Below are 18,420 nucleotides of genomic sequence, written 5' to 3'. Positions count from 1 at the left end.
TTGTAAAAAAATCGCGCTGTTTTTTTAAAAAATATTTTCGCCTGTGGCGCTTTTCGTTTTTCAGAAAGTATTTGCAAATTTTAACAAAAACTTTTTATTTTCCTGCAGACAGAATTTTATAATAGAAATTTTGAATATGTTGATCGATTTGTATTTTTAACTAACAGCCTGTTTATGTATGTCGATAAGAAAATGAATACGTAAGAAACACAACCAAACTCCAGTGTAATTTTCAAATTTGTTTTTGTTTTGAAACAAAAGCGAAGGAAATAATATTTCCAAAACTAAAGTTTGGGTGTGTTTCATGCGCACACATTTTCGTTTCGAAATACATGAACAGACTGTTATTCTTTTGTACTTAATTTTATTAACAATTTTAAATCGATTATAAATTATATTATTTGCTCTGTTCCAGAACCTGCAAGAATCTACTAATTTTTACTACGATAACAATTTTCCCTTTATGTTATCGAAGAAAATAGTACAAATTAGTAGATTCTTGCAGTTCTGGAACAGACCAATTATTATTATTTTTTATACCCTCAGCCTTTAGGCTAAAGAGGGTATATCACCAATATTTTTGAAAATTTAACATAGCTGAAGCCAAGGTTTACCCTTTTAGAACACGCGACTCGTGATTGTATATTATACAAATTAAATACTTTTGGATAAAATGAAATGTTTTTGGACGTGGCAAAAAATATTGGCCTTAAAAGATAACTTGCGAGGAAGCTGTGGCTATATTTATGTTAAAAAATTGGTGAAAATGGGTTGAAGCCACCATGTCTTTTTTTATTATCTCCCTATTTGTGAGTAAACCACACTCCTCTCGAGTTTCTTGTCAAAGTAAAAGCAGAAGCAAACTAAATAAGGATCATCTCACTAATGTATTACTTTTCAAAATTTCGTCTGCTTCTACCATTAAATGATGCTGACATTTTGAAGCCAGATTTACAGTGTTTTTTGAAATTTTCTTCTAATTTCATTCCGCAAACAGGTTTTTTAAAAAACCATATATGGGATTGTAGTACATGCGATTCTGAGTTATTTGATAAGAATATTGTGAATGTAGTCTGCACAGCTTCATAGAAATCTGCATCCAAATGCGAAAATTTTGTGTGAACATTTTTCTAAAAATCATATTTTTCGGGCCTAATTTTAACAATTGTTATTCGATTTCTTCGTACTTGATTGCACATTTTAGTTTTTTACGTTCTTGATCCAATAAATCATTCCCCGTGAAAATCCATCCACTAAAACGCGAGTTACAAGAAATTCCAAAGTAGAAAAATCGTCCAAAATTGTTTTTGGAAATATCGCGTATTTTATCGCGTTTTCTGCGGTTCGTTTCCACTGCAATGAAACAACTAGTACAGCATCTTCGTTTTAGCGGAAACAGAGATTTGAAAACTTCACTTATAAGGGAGCTACATTCATTTTATCTCAAAAAATAGTGTGTGATGCTACATCCACGGTTCTTGATTGATCGCCTTGAAATAGATATATATCTATATAGATTTTCATGGTGAACACTGATATCGGATGCGGACAAAAATTGTATGCACTTTGCTCAAATTATAGATATTTTATAGGTTTTTTAATGCTAGGATGCAACCGATGCTACATCTTAGCCTCCAATGTAAATTTCGAAAAATATATATAAATTAAAAGATATGGTCTTGCTGTACATAAACATCACATGCGGACAAAATGATTTTAATAATTACGCGATTTACACGTATTTTAAAATGCATATAAATTAAAATGCGTTATTTGACCTCTGTTTCCATTTCAGAAGCTTTGAGATATATCCTCATAAACCCAATTACCTTCCCTAATAGGAAAGCTTTAATATGAATGTCAACAAAGCAAAATCCGTCTATTTTATTGGGAGATTTAAGCAAAATGAAGGAAGTATTCCTATAGATTTTTACAATATTTTCTACTACATAATGCATGTGAAAAAATATTTTTCAAAAAAAAAATAATATTTTTTTTGACCAAAATATGTGCTTATTTTGGCTGTAACATCGAAACTATAACACCAATCTGTATGATTGTAGTCTCATTTGATTCGCCGTGAAGTTTTGATCCACAACAAATTTTTATGTAATTTTATGACCACTAAATGGGCCTTAATTTTGAAAAAAAATTTACTTATATTCAATAATTTATCAATTTTATGTACATTCCGCGAATTCTGTGTAACATTTTGCAGGTATTATGCAATCTACTCGCTGAAGTCACTTCGAGAGAACTTTTTTGTAACAATTGCGCTCTTTAAAATAATTAGCGTTTTTATAATATTTTCTTTCTTAAAAAGCGAAATAAAAGCGCCATAACTTTTGTCCGCAACAACCAAAAATTGGCTCGCGACCAGATTCGTACTGCCAATTTTTTTCTTAACCTACATATCAAAAATCGTTGATGTAGCGCGAAAAAAAATTGTCCTTTTTTTCTGAAATGGAATATGAAATAATTGGCAATATTCCTGATATACACTTTGATATAATGAAAATGTGCCTCATCGAAATAATAGTTTTAGACCCCAAGTATGTTTGGAAGAAAGGTGCTTCAGACAATTTGGAATCGATCTAGCCATGTCCGTCCGTCTGTCTGTCTGTCGAACGGATTAACCGATTCGGTTCAAAATTTGGCCTTCGTTTAAGTTCGAAGATGGGCGATATCGGTTCTCTCCTTCAGGTACCTCCCCCACAAAAGTTCGACAATGTTCAGAAAATTTGTGCGCACGATAACTCTTGAAGGGAGTAACCGATTTGGTCCATACTTTGTATATCGTAAATTTTCTAACAGGGTTAGATAAAGTTAAAAGGACTCGATTGGTCCACTCCTTAGGGTACCTCCCACACAAAATTTCGGAAAAGTTCGGTTTAGGGTCAGGTCTAGAATCGCGTTGATTTTTGTTGTAGCAACTTGTATTCACCGCCCACTATACGACGGTGCAAGTTTCATCTGGAGGAAGTCCATACTTCTTGAGGAAATAGCATGAAACCCTGCGAAAAACCCCTATGACACCGTATGTAATAATTTGAGCGCAAATAACTCTCGAACGGATCTGCTGATTCAGTCCAAAATTTGGCTTTCGTAATATTTTGTCCAAAAATAGTTTACGTTTGAAGATAATCCAAATCGGTCCATTCCTTCCGGTGCCTCCGCCACAAAAGTTCAAAAATATTCGGAAAAATTGTGCGCACGATAACTCTTGAATTGAGTGAACAATTTGGTCCATACTTTACACATCTTAATACATCTACCAGATATAGATCAGGTTTAAATATAGACTATATTTGTCCATTCCCTCGGGTACCTCCCACACAAAATTTCAGATAGGTTCACTTTAAGACCTGCTCTTGAGACACTTTGATTTCTGTTGAAGCAACTTGCATTCGCTACCTCAATTACGACGATAAATGTTTTTTCAGGGGCAAGTCCGTACTTCTTGAGGAAACAGCTCGAAAGTTGTAAAAACCCTTATATGTAGTCGCAGGAGAGCACGAGAACTTCTTCTTCCCCTTAGGGTACCTCCCCCACAAAAGTTCAACATTCGTGTCGATATGCAGTTTAGGGTCTCTTCGAAGATGCTTTGGCAATGAATGCCGATTCTGTTCATTGTGGTCATATTATGTTTTCCGTGGACAAGTCCATGCTTCCTGGCATAATGGTCCAAAAGTTATAAGGTGACCCACTGAAAAGATATGACTCTCAAAATCAGATCCACTTCTTATGTCGTCTATTCCTTTAAGTAGCCCATCCGCAAAACTTTAATCCTAATCCACATTATCGTCGGCAAGTTTAAAGGTACAAAATGGCCACAAAATTCTGAAAGAACCGGAAATATATTCGATCTGTCCGTAGATTAATATTTCAATTCACATAGGCTGAGGGCATATCTCTGTCAGCAAAGCCGACTGATGCTTTTTTTTACTTGTTTTTTCTTATTATTTATTAAGCAATGTAAAGTTCAAATTATGCTCAACTGGCACTACAACTAGTCTCTAAAGTTATAAATGACTAACTAGTAGTTTGTGTAGGATAAATATAAAAAACTAATTCAACGTAATATTAGAAAAATTAAGTTAAATTAAAAGAGGACAAGTAAAAATGTGTTAAGTTCGGCCAGGCCGAACTTTTTATACCCTCCACCATAAAATATTCTGAAGTAAAACGGAATAATTATTTTCTTTCCTGTCCAAAATTTTATTAGGAGATATTGCGTGACCACTGTGTAACCTCAAATGTCAAATTACAGCTAGTTCGCTTACAAATTATAGTTAAAATTCTCAAAACACCGTAAATAGGGAGGTACCGTTATATGGGGGATATATCAAAACAGGGACCTACGCGCATAATTTTTGGAATGAAAGTTTGTTGAGATCACTAGGAACCCTAAATATCAAATTATAGCTAATTCGGTTTGAAAGTGTGACTAAAAACTTAAAAATACCTGAAATCGGGGGGTACCGTTATATGGGAGCTATACCAAAACATGGGCCGATATAGCCCATCTTCGAATTTGACTGGCCCATGGCAACAAGATGGACATGGCTAGATCGACTCAGAATTTTATCCTGATCAAGAATATATTTTATAGGGTCGCCAATGATTATTTCAATGCATTACAAACGGAAAAACAAACTTACAGCCTGTTTCACTACGTGGAACGAAAGAATAACAACTTAACTCGTTTATGATTTTCCAATTTTGTAGTTGATTCGAAGCAAAAACAAAGTCAATATAACCATGAAAAGCAAAGTTTAGGTGTTCTTCGTTCGCATTAATTTTCTTTCGACACAGTGAAACAGGGCTTTAATATATCCTCTATACTATCCACATCAGAAACAACAATATATAACAAACAACATCAGAATTTCCCACCCCCAAATTAAAGTTGGGGCAATTAAAATTGCGACAATTTGTTTTCAAATTGCGACATGTTGGCAAGTTGTTTTCAAAAAAAAGTTTTGAGAAATTTTAGTAATCGATTTAGAAAAAATCATCATATTAAGTGACTCCATATAGTATGGGTATGGATTATTTTTATTGAGTGATTTTATTTCAATATTACATATTTTGAAGAATTTCAACTAACCAAACAGCGAACATTAGAAGATAGTTCATAACCATCGTATCTTGTGAAACACCAGTGTTACCGAATGATTTAAAAACCTGGCCCACTGGAGGTTTTTGAACTATAATTTTCCCCATTAATGGCTCGCCGTCCTTAAACTCTAAGTATTCGACTTGCTGGACCTATGGAAAAATAAACAAAAACAAAAAAAATCACTAAAAATGTTAATTGAAAATTCCAAATCCAAAAACACTTACAAAATCCACACCAATTTCAATGGGGGCGATAAAATCGAACCATACAACATCCTTAAGATTCATGATGTAACAAGTTGAGCCATGATATGAATAGAAGTGGCTAAAATTTCTGTTGAAAATCTCCTCTATCGAAGGTATTGAAGCCGTCGGAAGCATAACAGTTTGATAAGGAAATCTAATCAATGGCAAATATTGGCTCACTGTCTCAAAAATCTTAAATGTTGTCTTTTCCACAACCTAAATAAAAAAATGCATATTAACAATTTTCTTTTCGCATTCATTATTATCAATTTATCACCTTAAAGCGGAATGTAAATACCATCATTCCAAAAGACTTTTTATCTGCAGGTGCGAGGTCTGGGTATTCCGTGTGATAAAACATTAAATGTAGTTCAGCTGGAAATTTTGTATCTCCCAAATCATTTTGAGATTCAGTGTTTTCAAGCCAATACCAAAAAATTTGCACCAAGGTATAATTCCCATGTTCTTCTAGTGGTCCAGCATAAATAATTGGTTCATTTCCCTCATAATAATCTATTCGAATTATAAGACTGCCTTCGGCGTTTACCATTTCTGCCTTTTTTGGTTCGGCATTGAAGTTTTCAAATGCAAAAGGTTTGAACTTTTTATATGCAATAGGCACATGTCCTTCATCCAAGGGTAAGAAGTGTTTACCAATGCATTCAGAGTCATCCTTTTGTAGTGCGTCTATTTATAAAATAAGGTCGGTATTAAGGAATATTTGTTGGAAAACTAGCATAAATAAATAAATAAAAACTCCTCAGGTCGTATGGCTGAATTATACGAAAGAATCATTTGTACTCCAAAACTATATGTATTTTTGTTCAGGATAAAATTCTGAGCAGATCTAACACTTTAACGCCCACAATAATTGAGCTAGAACGCTATATTTTTGCACCCGAGTGTTGACCCTGTAAATACCTACATATAACACTGTGCGACAACAAAAAATGACAAGGAAAACTGAGTAGATGGTGAAAGTAGAGCTAAAAATATGAGACGCGTGTATCGGCGTTTTTCACGTTTACATCGGAAAGTAACCAAAGTAGGCGGGGCAAGTTCCTCCCATTTCTAGCTTTTTCGAAATATTCGAGTTAATATATCTTGGAATACTTGCATTTTAGGTATATAGTGTCTTTGGCAACTTTACAGATAATGTAAATAGGCATTTCATTTCTTTGGTGACCCATAATAAAACTTGACGGAGAATATTTTTGTCTTTGACGTCATCCCTCTAAAAATATGTTTTGTTGGACAATTTTGAATAAACTCAGATGAAGTCCGACTTTAACCCTAAAACGTGTTTTTCATTTTTGCAGATTTCTGTCAATTAGATAAGATTTACAGATTTAATGTATTCTGAGACCTATAGTAAAATTTTATGGCGAACAATTTTTTAGAATATTTGGATTTGATATGATCACATTTTACAGGAGTTTTTGAAAGTTTTTCGAAAAAAGGACCAAAAAGACCCTTCTGATGAACCGCATGAGGGTTAAACTTTTTAATAAATTGCCCACGTCCTCCTCTGTAAAGTTGCCAAAGATACTATATACCTAAAATGCAAGGATTCCAAGATATCCTAACTCGAATATTTCGAAAAAGCTAGAAATGGGCGGAACTTGCCCCGCCTACTTTGGTTACTTTCCGATGTAAACGTGAAAAACGCCGATACACGTGTCTCATATTTTTAGCTCTACTTTCATCATCTAATCAGTTTTTCCCATCATTTTGAAAAAAATTGAATTTTGTTGCACAGTGTAATATAAAAAGTTTTGGATGGGGATTTGATGGGTGGGCTATATATATAACATTTTAGTACAATAAGTTGACATCAACTGGACATGGACAAAGTACCGTTATCAAGAATTAAAAATTTAAATTTGATATAAAAAAAAATATGATTGCCACCTTGCCTCTTGATTTCTGTTAATTGGACATCTCTTCCGAAGCGGAATGTGTAAAAACATTCTGCCCATCCTTGCAACCTTCTGAGATATATCGGTTCAGATTTTATATAGTCCCCATATATATTTTTGAGAATTGAGCGAATTATAGCAAAATAGGAGGAAGAAACATATGGGAGTTATATTCAAATCTGAACAGATTTTTACGAAAATCGGCGAAACTACTCAACTATGACATATAAAATTTGAAGGCCATTCGATTAAAATTGACCGAGTTATAGCAAAATGGAGGAAAGATATATATGGGGGCTATATCCAAATCTGAACCGATTTTTGTGAAAATCGGTGTATCTATTCAGGACCTTAAGAAAATAACATATATTAAATTTGAAGGCTATTCGATGAAAATTTAACAAGTTGTAGCAAAATCGGGAAAATATATATATATAGGGGCCTATATCCAAATCTCAACCGATATAGACCAAAGTTGATATTTATCATTCCTGTACCCTCATAAGTACATACATACATATGTTCCCACAACATCCCCGAAGGGACAAGGGAGACTTCTCTCATATCAATGAGTGCACGCCGATTCATATTGACTCAATGATATGGGACCTACTTTTTATCGCCGAGTCCGAACGGCGTGTCTTACGACACCACTTTTTTTAGAGAAGTTTGTCATGGCTGAAATACTCAGGAAATGTCGCCAGCATTACTGAGGGGGAATATTGCCACCGTTGTAAATTTGATGTAGCTTGGACTGGGATTCGAACCGCAGACCTTCTGAGTGCAAGGCGGACGTGCTAACCATTGCACCACGGTGGCCCCCAATAGTACTATATTTTCGGCCCAAATTGGCTGTACTTTGGTTTTTGGGGTTTCCAATGATCAAAAAACTTCTGCGCCAAAATTTGTTTTCTTAGGTCCAGGTTTCGGTATAGCTCTCATATTACGGTACCTCCCCACTTCAGGTATTTTGAAGATTTGATCAACATTTTCGGCTCGAAGTGGTGTAACGACACAATCGCCTCCGTTTGCTTGGGTTAGCTCGCGGAGGCCAAGGTTACGTCACAGAAATTTGTTTGATTCAGTGACCCGAGTAAAAGAAATGCAAATGTTTGGATCTGTTTCTGTTTATTGGTAAATGGCGAATGTCTTAGATACTACCCGACGCACTCGGCCTGACGTTACTCGGCTCAATCCGTAGGAGACCTTGTACGGAACTCTCTCTCTCTCTGGCCCTGGCTCGAAGTTTCTCGGCCTGTTGGGAAGCGGCGATTAGAACACGCTTGTGACGGGGCTCTGTTTGGTAACTGGTGTTGGCGGGATTCCGGCCGGGGTATTCCAATGTCTTCTTTCGGTCAGTCCTTTGTGCTCCCTGCTCGGCAAGCGGCGAATACAACACGCTTTCCAGGTGTAAGTTCACTCGGCGATGATGGCGACGTTCGGAGTCAGTGATGGCTGGGAACCGCTTCTGATCTGGGGTACGCAGCCTGCGATAGGCGGCTTACAATACACACCTCGGAGCTTTCACGCACTGTCCCTAAAGCTTCGATAAGCGGCAAACGTAACACGCTTATCCGGGTGAAACCCACTGAATCGTCTATAAGCGGCAAACGAAACACGCTTATCCGGGTCAAACCAACTAAATCGTCTATAAGCGGCAAACGTACACGCTTATCCGGGTGAAACCTACTGAATCGTCTATAAGCGGCAAACGAAACACGCTTATCCGGGTCCAACCAACTAAATCGTCTATAAGCGGCAAACGTAACACGCTTATCCGGGTGAAACCTACTGAATCGTCTATAAGCGGCAAACGAAACACGCTTATCCGGGTCCAACCAACTAAATCGTCTATAAGCGGCAAACGTAACACGCTTATCCGGGTGAAACCTACTGAATCGTCTATAAGCGGCAAACGAAACACGCTTATCCGGGTCCAACCAACTAAATCGTCTATAAGCGGCAAACGTAACACGCTTATCCGGGTGAAACCTACTGAATCGTCTATAAGCGGCAAACGAAACACGCTTATGCGTTCTGTCCCACTAAGTCCACTAATTTGTTCTTCCCGCACTTTAACACTGGGTCTCTACTAACACTCTACTCACCAATGGTTCGACAATGATTCCGCGTACTCCTGCGTTTGAACGATAGGTATGACCCGCACTTTACACTTTCACTGACTGTCCTGTTTTCTTGCTAATGACTCCCTTTTATATCTTCGTTAGCAACATTCTCAGTCCAGTAGCACAACAACACCACTTTGCCGTCCGTTCTGAAACTCCAACGCATGCATGTTGTTATTGCTTGTTTATGCCCATCGTCCACATTAGATCTTCTTACGCATGCATGTTGTTGGTACTTGTTTTGATGATTTTCGACGGTCGCACTGTGGTGTAACGGTATGTTGTTTTGATGCATTTTTGGCGTAAACAAGAAGGAGGGCCGCTCGATCAGGCGGGAATAAAAGAATAACGAGGCTCACTAAATAATTCAAGTTCAAGTATTAAGTGAATTCAATTTAATAACAAAAATTAAAAAAAAAGTAATAACAAAAGAAATGAAAATAATAAAAACAAATAAAAAGAATAAAGAATCATAAAAAAAAATATATATATATAGAAACTAGCAGACCCCGGTCCGCGTTGCTGGCCCGTCGTAAAGAGTTTTAATGACAACTTTTTATCGACTTTATGCTTGACAATTCAAAAATAGGTATTTTCTACCTCACTTCTTCGGTCCATTGTCAAACCGAGAAGGATTTTTTGTATGTAGCCTTTCTTTTCTCTTACGGACTTTGTCGGATTTTTTTCGCCAATTTATGCTATTTAGGATTTATTATTGTCCCGATGCACTCATAAGTTTAGCAAATATAGCGATTATAAAATAATAGGCCCCGAAATTCGTCTACAAATATATAGCATTTTGGACCACGGGACATTCCTGAACATTTTCTGAATATTAGGTTCAGTAGTTTTGGAAAAATAATGTTTTGAAAAGAGTGGGCGTCGTGATCAGTAGGCCTGGTCGGGTACTTTGGCTCCAAATATGTACCTAGGGTGCACACAACTTCATTGCCTACCAAAATGTATGCTGAAACCGTACGTTTGGCTTATATATAGCATTAGAACGGCATGGGGAAGGTACTCCACCTCTTCCGAAATTCATAAAATATACATAACAACGGCAAAGATTGAGCTTTTGTCGCAAATTTTATGGAAATCCCTTCAGTAGTATTGGAGTTATGACATATTAAAAAAAGAGGCGTGGTCGGGCCTATAGGCCCTAAAGAAGTACCTAGATTGTAGATTAATCCGTAAATTTTTAATCCGATACATGCATAATTTTTGCAAATATAACGTTTTTTATAAATATCGCATAGGGGAGGTACCCCGCTCCCTCTGGAATTCAATAAAATATGTAACCTGTTTTCGGGGGGCGTGGTAAACTTTTCTTTCCAAAAAACCTTAGTTGGGTTATGACAGCATTTGATTTTTATTCATAAAGGTAAGGCGTTCTTCAAAATTCAAGAAAATATGCCCGTACATTCCCTGATATTTTCAGGAAAATCGGTTCAGTAGTTTTGTAGATGTAACATATTTTTAAAAGTGGGTGTGGCCAAGTCATTGGATCCTAAAAAAGTGGGTAAGGTCTTCCGAAATAGATACATTCGTAATTATTGTAAATATAACATTTTTTAAAAAGTAGGGTATAGGGGAAGAACCCCGCACCTTCTGAAATTCAACTGAATTTGTAGCCTATTTTAAGCGGGGCCATCCTTGTACATTCCTTGGCAATTTCAGGAAAATCGGTTCAGTAGGTTTTGAAGAAATAATAAAAATTTAAAATTGAAAAAGTGGGCGTAAATTGTCTTTGCATAAAAACCCAAGTCGGGTTATGGCGCACATTTTACAGAAAAAATATCGAATCGGTCCAGCCGTTCTCAACTGATGCCATGACCAACGAACGACATTTGATTTTTATTTATAAAGATTTAAAATTTTAGACAAATTGCGATTTCCTTGAAAATCCCTTCAGTAGTTTTGTAGATATAACCTAATTAGAGAGTGAGCGTGGTCGGATCTTAAGTCCCAAAATAAGTACGTAAGGTTGGAGACACAATCGCCTTTGACTCGCAAATAAATTCCGAAACCGATACATTCGTATTGTTGCATATATTGCATTTTTACAAAAATAGGGCATAGGGGAGGTATCCGCCCGATCCGAAAGTCAACAAATATGTAGCCCTTTTTTTATCGGGGACCAACCCGGTAAATTCGCTGAAAGTTTCAGGAAAACGTTTCAGTAGTTTCGTAGATATAACATATTTACAAAAGTGGGCGTTGTCCAGTCTTAATGCCCCAAATAAGCAAGCAAGGTAGGACACAATCGCCATTGACTCGGAAATTAATTTTCAAAGCGATACATTTGTAATTGTTGCAAATATTGCATTTTTACAAAAATAGGGCATAGGGGAGGTACCCCGCCCGATCCGAAATTCAACCAATTATGTTGCCTATTTCAACAGGGGGCCATCACTCTACGTTCTCTGAAAATTTCAAGAAAATCTATTGAGTAGTTTCGTAGATATAACATATTTATAAAAGTGGCGGAAAAGTGGGCGTGGCCAATTTTTCTTTGCATAAAAACCTAAACTGGACTATGACTAACATTTCCACAAAAAATTATCCAAATCCCTCCACCCGTTTTCAACTGATTCAATTACCAACAAACGACAATTGAGTTTTATATATAAAGATAAAACAGCGACTTCCGTCGTCACAGTGGTTGTAATTTGCCATTTTGGAGTTATCAATGATCAAAAACCTTCTGCGCCAAAAATTGTGGTCTTGGGTCCAGGTTTCGGTATAGCCCTCATATTACGGTATCTCCCGATTTCAGGTATTTTGAGGTTTTTATCTACATTTTAGGTTCGAATTGGTTGTAATTTGCTGTTTGGAGTTCTTAATGGTAAAAAAACGTTTTCGACTGGTAAGGTAAGGCAGGAAAGGAACCAAATTATTCGATTTGAGGTCAGAATATTTCATGGTAGTGGATACAATTAAGTTCTGTGCGGCCGAACTTTACATTTGCACTTGTTTTTCATATTATATGTAGCATCATACATACATATATCAAAAATATTTATTTTTTTATTTATTTATTTATACATTGCGATAGAAGCCTATTGGCCAATTGGCATCGCAACACAGCATGAAACTACAAAATTATTTCATATTACAAAATGACTTATAGATAAGAGATAAGACAAAATAGATATATATTACACAATGTAAGTTAAAATTATTAAAACAAAAATTGCAAAAAAGGCTCCCCAGCCTTATAGAAGAATCAAAACTGAGACTGAGAGAAAAAAAATATATTGCTGGTAATTCAACATGATCGAAAAAGCATGTATTCAGAACAATGTCCTACTCAGTAAAATACCATATACAGTATGCAAAGTTCATATTCGTACACCCCTAAAAAATAAATAAAATCGTTATTAATTCCATATTTTATGTGCAAATATGAAATAATTTATGGGAATTACCATAACGAAGAAAGATTTAAGAATAACAAAACAAATTTTTAATTTATTCCGTCATTTAGCTATAGATGGCGCCCGTGTGGGTGGCAAAGTTCGTATTCGTACACCTATAAGCACTATATATTTGGAGTTTTTAAGGATTTTCAAAGCAATATACCGCAGATTTTTGTTATTTTCTTCTTTTGGAATGCCCCTGCTATAGAAATATGTAAAAATAACGGTAATTTTATTAAAAATTTTGCATGAATAAAAAGTCGGACGAATATTTGAAATAATTAAGAAAAATGTGCTAGATATGATTAACTATTGCACTTTATTCCCGAATTTTGGACGAAAATAGCTAATAGCAGTCCTTCTGTACCAATATTCGAGGTCTAATATGAAAATAAATGTTGTCAGCGTTTGGAAATGCAAAGAAACGTAATCCGGGCTTAGGTAAAGTAAACACAATTTTGGTTTTTACTTGGTGAAAATCGCAAGTTTCGTTTTATATTTGACATTAAATGTATTGAAGTTTTAGAATACGGTTTCGAAAATCATTTTATGTCAAAAACTGTGAGAAATTATGAAGAAAAGTGAAACTGTACAAGTTTTCATACTGTCCGCGTACGACTGAAGTTCTACGCTTACTATGAACGAGGGTTATGGCTGCCAAAATTGGGAAAATAATCGTTTTTACTTATTGAAAATTATAATTCTTTACCGAAGGATCCAAAATGAGTGCAAAAATGTCAAAAGATTGAAGTAAATTGTCCAGGAAAGAACGTGGGGTAACCTTTTGAAGAAATGAATTACTTTCGGGGAAATTTTCACCCTTAAAAAATTATTATTCCTAATAATTTCCGATATGTTTTGACATAAAGTGATGTTCGAAACCGTATTCTAAAACTTCAATACATTTAATATCAAATATAAAACTAAACGTGCGATTTTTACCAAGTAAAAAACAAAAATGTGTTTACTTTACCTAAGCCCGGATTACGTTTCTATGCATTTCCAAACGCTGACAACATTTATTTTCATATTAGACCTCGAATATTGGTACAAAAGGACTGCTATTAGCTATTTTCGTCCCAAATTCGGGAATAAATTGCAATAGTTAATCATATCTAGCACATTTGTCTTAATTACTTCAAATATACGTCCGACTTTTTTTTCATGCAAAATTTTTAATAAAATTACCGTTATTTGTACATATTTCTAAAGCAGAGGCATTCAAAAAGAAGAAAAGAACAAAAATCTGCGGTATTTTGCTTTGAAAATCCTTAAAAACTCCAAATATATAGTGCTTATAGGTGTACGAATACGAACTTTGCCACCCACACAGGCGCCATCTATAGGTAAATGACGGAATAAATTAAAAATTTGTTTTGTTATTCTTAAATCTTTCTTCGTTATGGTAATTCCCATCAATTATTTCATATTTGCACATAAAATATGGAATTAATAACGTTTTTATTAATTTTTTAGGGGTGTACGAATATGAACTTTGCATACTGTATGTATTAAGTAGTAGTATTACTATTAATAGTAAAGGCTTCAAACTTACGCCGAAATTCAAAACATGGGAAAGAGAAGTTACGTAGCTCATTGGGTAGGTGATTCCACAGCCGAGCAGCACGAACAACAAAAGAATTTTCTAACCAAGATGTGGAAAAAATGGGCAGAATTATCTGTATGTTACGAGTATATCTTGAAAACGAAAATCGTTCCCGAAGTAACACTGGCAGATCCAAGTATATCGATTTATAAAGAAAAGACACAACACGTTGTTGGATAAAAACTTTAAAAGGTACTCCTAAGAAATTGTGCGCATGAGCAGAAATGTGGTCCCTTCTGCGCAAACTGTAAACAAATCTGACAACCATATTAAAAAGCTTTTCTACTCTCTTCAACTGTACATCAGTTGTACCTGATATAACCTCAATGCCATAAGAAATAACTGACATTAGCAGTGCGTGAGCCAGATTCCTTTTAACAAAGAGGGGCAGGTAGAACTCAGTGCTATATAATTTACGAAGAACATTTATGATCTTAGGAAACAAAGCATCAATATGTGCGGAAAAATCAAGTTTAGAATCGATAATGACACCTAGACACTTCATCTTGTCCACGAAATGTATAGGGGAACCATCAATATGTATATTTACACTACCACCTAGACGACTAGTGGGACCAAATATCATCGACTTAGATTTAGAAACATTAATCACCAAATTGTTGCTATCTAACCAATGTGATATGTCGCATAATGTAGAATTAATATTAGACTGCAATTCGGCAGCAGTTTTACCATTAAAAAATAGATGAATGTCATCAGCATACAAAAACGGAGTACACCCACGTCTGTGTACACTGTTGGCAATATCATTAATGTATAAAATAAACAGAAGGGGACCCAGGATGGAACCCTGGGGTACTCCACTGTATATATTACGAATATTGGAAACACTACCATTGAATGTAACGAATTGGGAGCGACCCAATAAAAAAGATGAAATTAATGCACAAGCAGATGAATCGAATAAATAATTGGATCGAAGTTTACTTATGATCTTCGAAATATCCACTCGATCAAATGCCTTCGATAAATCCAATGCTACGAGAACTCCATTTTCGCCTCTTTCAACTGTCTCTCTAATGGCATCAGTTAAATCAATCAGAAGCGAGGTAGTACTAAGCCCTCGTCTGAAACCATACTGGCATGATTTAAGAAGACGATGGTTATCAATGAAATACAAATGTAAAATAAACTCATAAATAGATCCCAAAACAAAAGTGTCTAAATCTTTCAAGAAAAAACTATTATCACACCGAAATGGCTAAAATTTGGTACTTAGTCTTTGTTGGTGGTATAAAGCTTTCCCCCTAAAATTTGTTGGTACACGTCCACACCTTAATACGATTTTCGGTATTTTGAAGGTTTTAGCTTTATTATCACACCGAAATGACTGAAATTTGGTACTAAGCCTTCGTTGGGGGTATAAAATTTCCCCTCAGAATTTTGTTGGTATGGGTCCACGGCTTCATATAGCCCCCATAGAACGGTACTTCCGATTTTCGTTATTTGGAAGGTTGTGGCCACAACAACACACCGAAATGGCTGAGATTTGGTATTTAGTTTACGATGGAAGTAAAACCCTTTCCGATTGAATTTCGTCGGAATAGACCCCCCCCCCAGAACGGTACCTCCCGATTTTCGTAATTGTGAAAGATGTGATGTCAATATCCCACCGAAATGACTGAAATTTGTTATTTAGTCTTTCAAGAGGTTATAAAATGTTCCAAAAAAGAATAACCAGTAAAGGTCCATGATTTCCTATATACCCCATTGGAGCGCACCTCTTGATTTACTGTATCTTCTAGGTTTTAACCACTTTATCTTACTGAAATAGCGGAAATTTGGTAGTTACTCTTCTTTGAGTCTAAAAACTTTACGCCAGAAATGTGTCGGTATAGGTCGACGTTTTGATATAGCCCCCGCAGAACTGTACCTCCGGAAGTTAGCGACATTGTTTTGCTGAAATTTGGAAATTGTCTTCTTCATAAATGATAGGAAACTAATTGTTCCATTTTACTTAAATACCACTCGTGGTGTAGGGGACAACAAGTTCGGCCGGCCAAACTTAAAGCCGTTCTTACTTGTTATACCCTCAGCATTTATGCTAACGAGGGTATATACACTTTCATACGGGCAAAATGTGCCTCATCGAAATAATGGTTTTAGACCCCAAGTATTTTTGGACGAAATGTGTTTCAGACAATTTGGAGTCGATTGAGCAATGTCCGTCCGTCTGTCTGTCTGTCTGGCTGGAGCGCACGATAACTCTCGAACGGATGAACTGATTCGGTTCAAATTTTGGCTTTTGTTATATTTTGCCCAAACTTAGTTTAAGTTCGAAGATGGGCTATATCGGTCCACTCCTTCCGGTACCTCCCCCACAAAAGTTCGAAAATGTTCGGAAAAATTGTGCGCACGGTAACTCTTGAAGAGAGTAACTGATTTGGTCCATACTTTGCCCATCGTAAAATGTGTACCAGACTTAGATAAGGTTTCAATATGGACTCAATCGGTCCACTCCTTCGGGTACCTCCCACACAAAATTTAGGAAAAGTTCAGTTTAGACCCATTTCTCGAATCGCTCTGATTTTTGTTTTAGCAACTTGTATTCACTACCCTCCATACGACGGTACAAGTTTTATTAGGGGCAAGTCCATACTTCCTGAGAAAATAGCCTGAAAGTTGCAAAAAAAACCCTATGACACCGTGTGATGTGGTTGGAGCGCAAGATAACTCTCGATCGGATCTGCCGATTCGGGCCAAAATTTGGCCTTAATAATATTTTGTCCAAACATATTTATTTTTGAAGATAAGCCATATCGGTCCACTCCTTCAGGTACCTCCCCCACAAAAGTTCAAAAATGTTCGGAAAATTTGTTCATACGGTAACTCTTGAAGGGAGTGACCGAATTGGTCCATATTGTACACATCCTAATATATCTGCTAGATATAGATCAGGTTCAAAGATGGACTATATTTTTTCACTCCATCTGGTACCTCCCACACAAAATTGCGGATAAGTTCACTTTGAGACCTGCTGTCGAATCACTTTGATTTTTGTTGAAGCAACTTGCATTCGCTGTATCAATTACGATGGTAAACGTTTTTTTAGAGGCAAGTTCATACTTCTTCAGCAAACATCCCGAAGGGTGTAAAAACCCCCTATGGCACCATATGTAGTGGCTGGAGATCCACTTCCATAATGGTCAATGTAGATCCATTCCTTTTAGTATCTCCTCCGCAAAACTGTTGATCTCTAATCCTAACAAACATTTTTGTCGGTTCAAATTCCCAAAATTTTTAAAAACCCCTAAATTCATACTTTTTATTTGGGAAAAAATTGTTTCAATATATACAGGCTGAGGGTATACCTCTGTCGGCAAAGCCGACTGATACTTTTTTACTTGTTTTAAAATAAATTGTTTTCTCCAAAATTAGTCATATTTGTAACTATTTTTCTCCTTAAGAACCCCGACAAAAGGCAAAAATAAGATGAGTTTCGAAAAATTTGGAAGGTTTGGAAGTTATTTGTATCCTTAAATTTTTAAAACGAAGACATAAAGTTTTTGATTTTTGTCGTTGACGCATCCACTGTGCTATTGTGGAGGGTATAACAAACAACATCAGAATTTTCCACAGCCAAATTGTTGGCGGTTGAGGCAATTAAAATTGCACAATTACCGCTAGCCATTTTTTTTGGAAAAAGTTTTAAGAAATTTAATTTGACCCTATATGGCATATAGTATGGGTATGGATTATTTTTATTGAGTGATTTTATTCCAAAATTACATATTTTGAAGAATTTCAACTAACAAAACAGCGAACACTAAAAGATATTTCACAACCATCGTATCTTGTGAAACACCAGTGTTACCGAATGATTTAAAAACCTGTCCCACTGGAGGTTTTTGAACTATAATTTTCCTCATTAATTGTGAGCCGTCCTTAAACTCTAAGTATTCGACTTGCTGGACCTATAGAAAGAAATAAACAAAAACAAAATAATCACTAAAAATTTTAAT

At 35.8% G+C, this 18,420-nt stretch overlaps 3 protein-coding genes across 3 annotated transcripts in view; all 3 read right to left on the bottom strand.

Annotated features, from left to right (window-relative positions):
• The window catches only part of LOC141401064 (uncharacterized), a 105,912-nt gene that overhangs the window by 5,979 nt on the left and 81,513 nt on the right, over positions 1-18,420 (bottom strand). The gene's annotated exons all lie outside the window — the stretch shown is intronic.
• LOC141401063 (uncharacterized) overlaps positions 1-18,420 on the bottom strand; it is a 66,350-nt gene that overhangs the window by 14,260 nt on the left and 33,670 nt on the right. The window lies entirely within an intron of this gene.
• LOC141401065 (uncharacterized) overlaps positions 18,163-18,420 on the bottom strand; it is an 81,675-nt gene continuing 81,417 nt past the window's right edge. Inside the window, exon 3 of the mRNA XM_073980893.1 lies at positions 18,163-18,372. Within this exon, the coding sequence (XP_073836994.1) occupies positions 18,184-18,372 (189 nt within the window). The 3' untranslated portion in view covers positions 18,163-18,183. The remainder of the gene's footprint in view (positions 18,373-18,420) is intronic.

This window comes from Musca autumnalis, unplaced genomic scaffold, assembly GCF_047663935.1.
Source record: "Musca autumnalis isolate F117 unplaced genomic scaffold, ASM4766393v1 scaffold_4, whole genome shotgun sequence".
NCBI lineage: Eukaryota > Metazoa > Arthropoda > Insecta > Diptera > Muscidae > Musca > Musca autumnalis.
The sequence above is the reverse complement of the archived record's forward strand: the minus strand, read 5'-3'. Positions and strand labels throughout refer to the sequence as shown.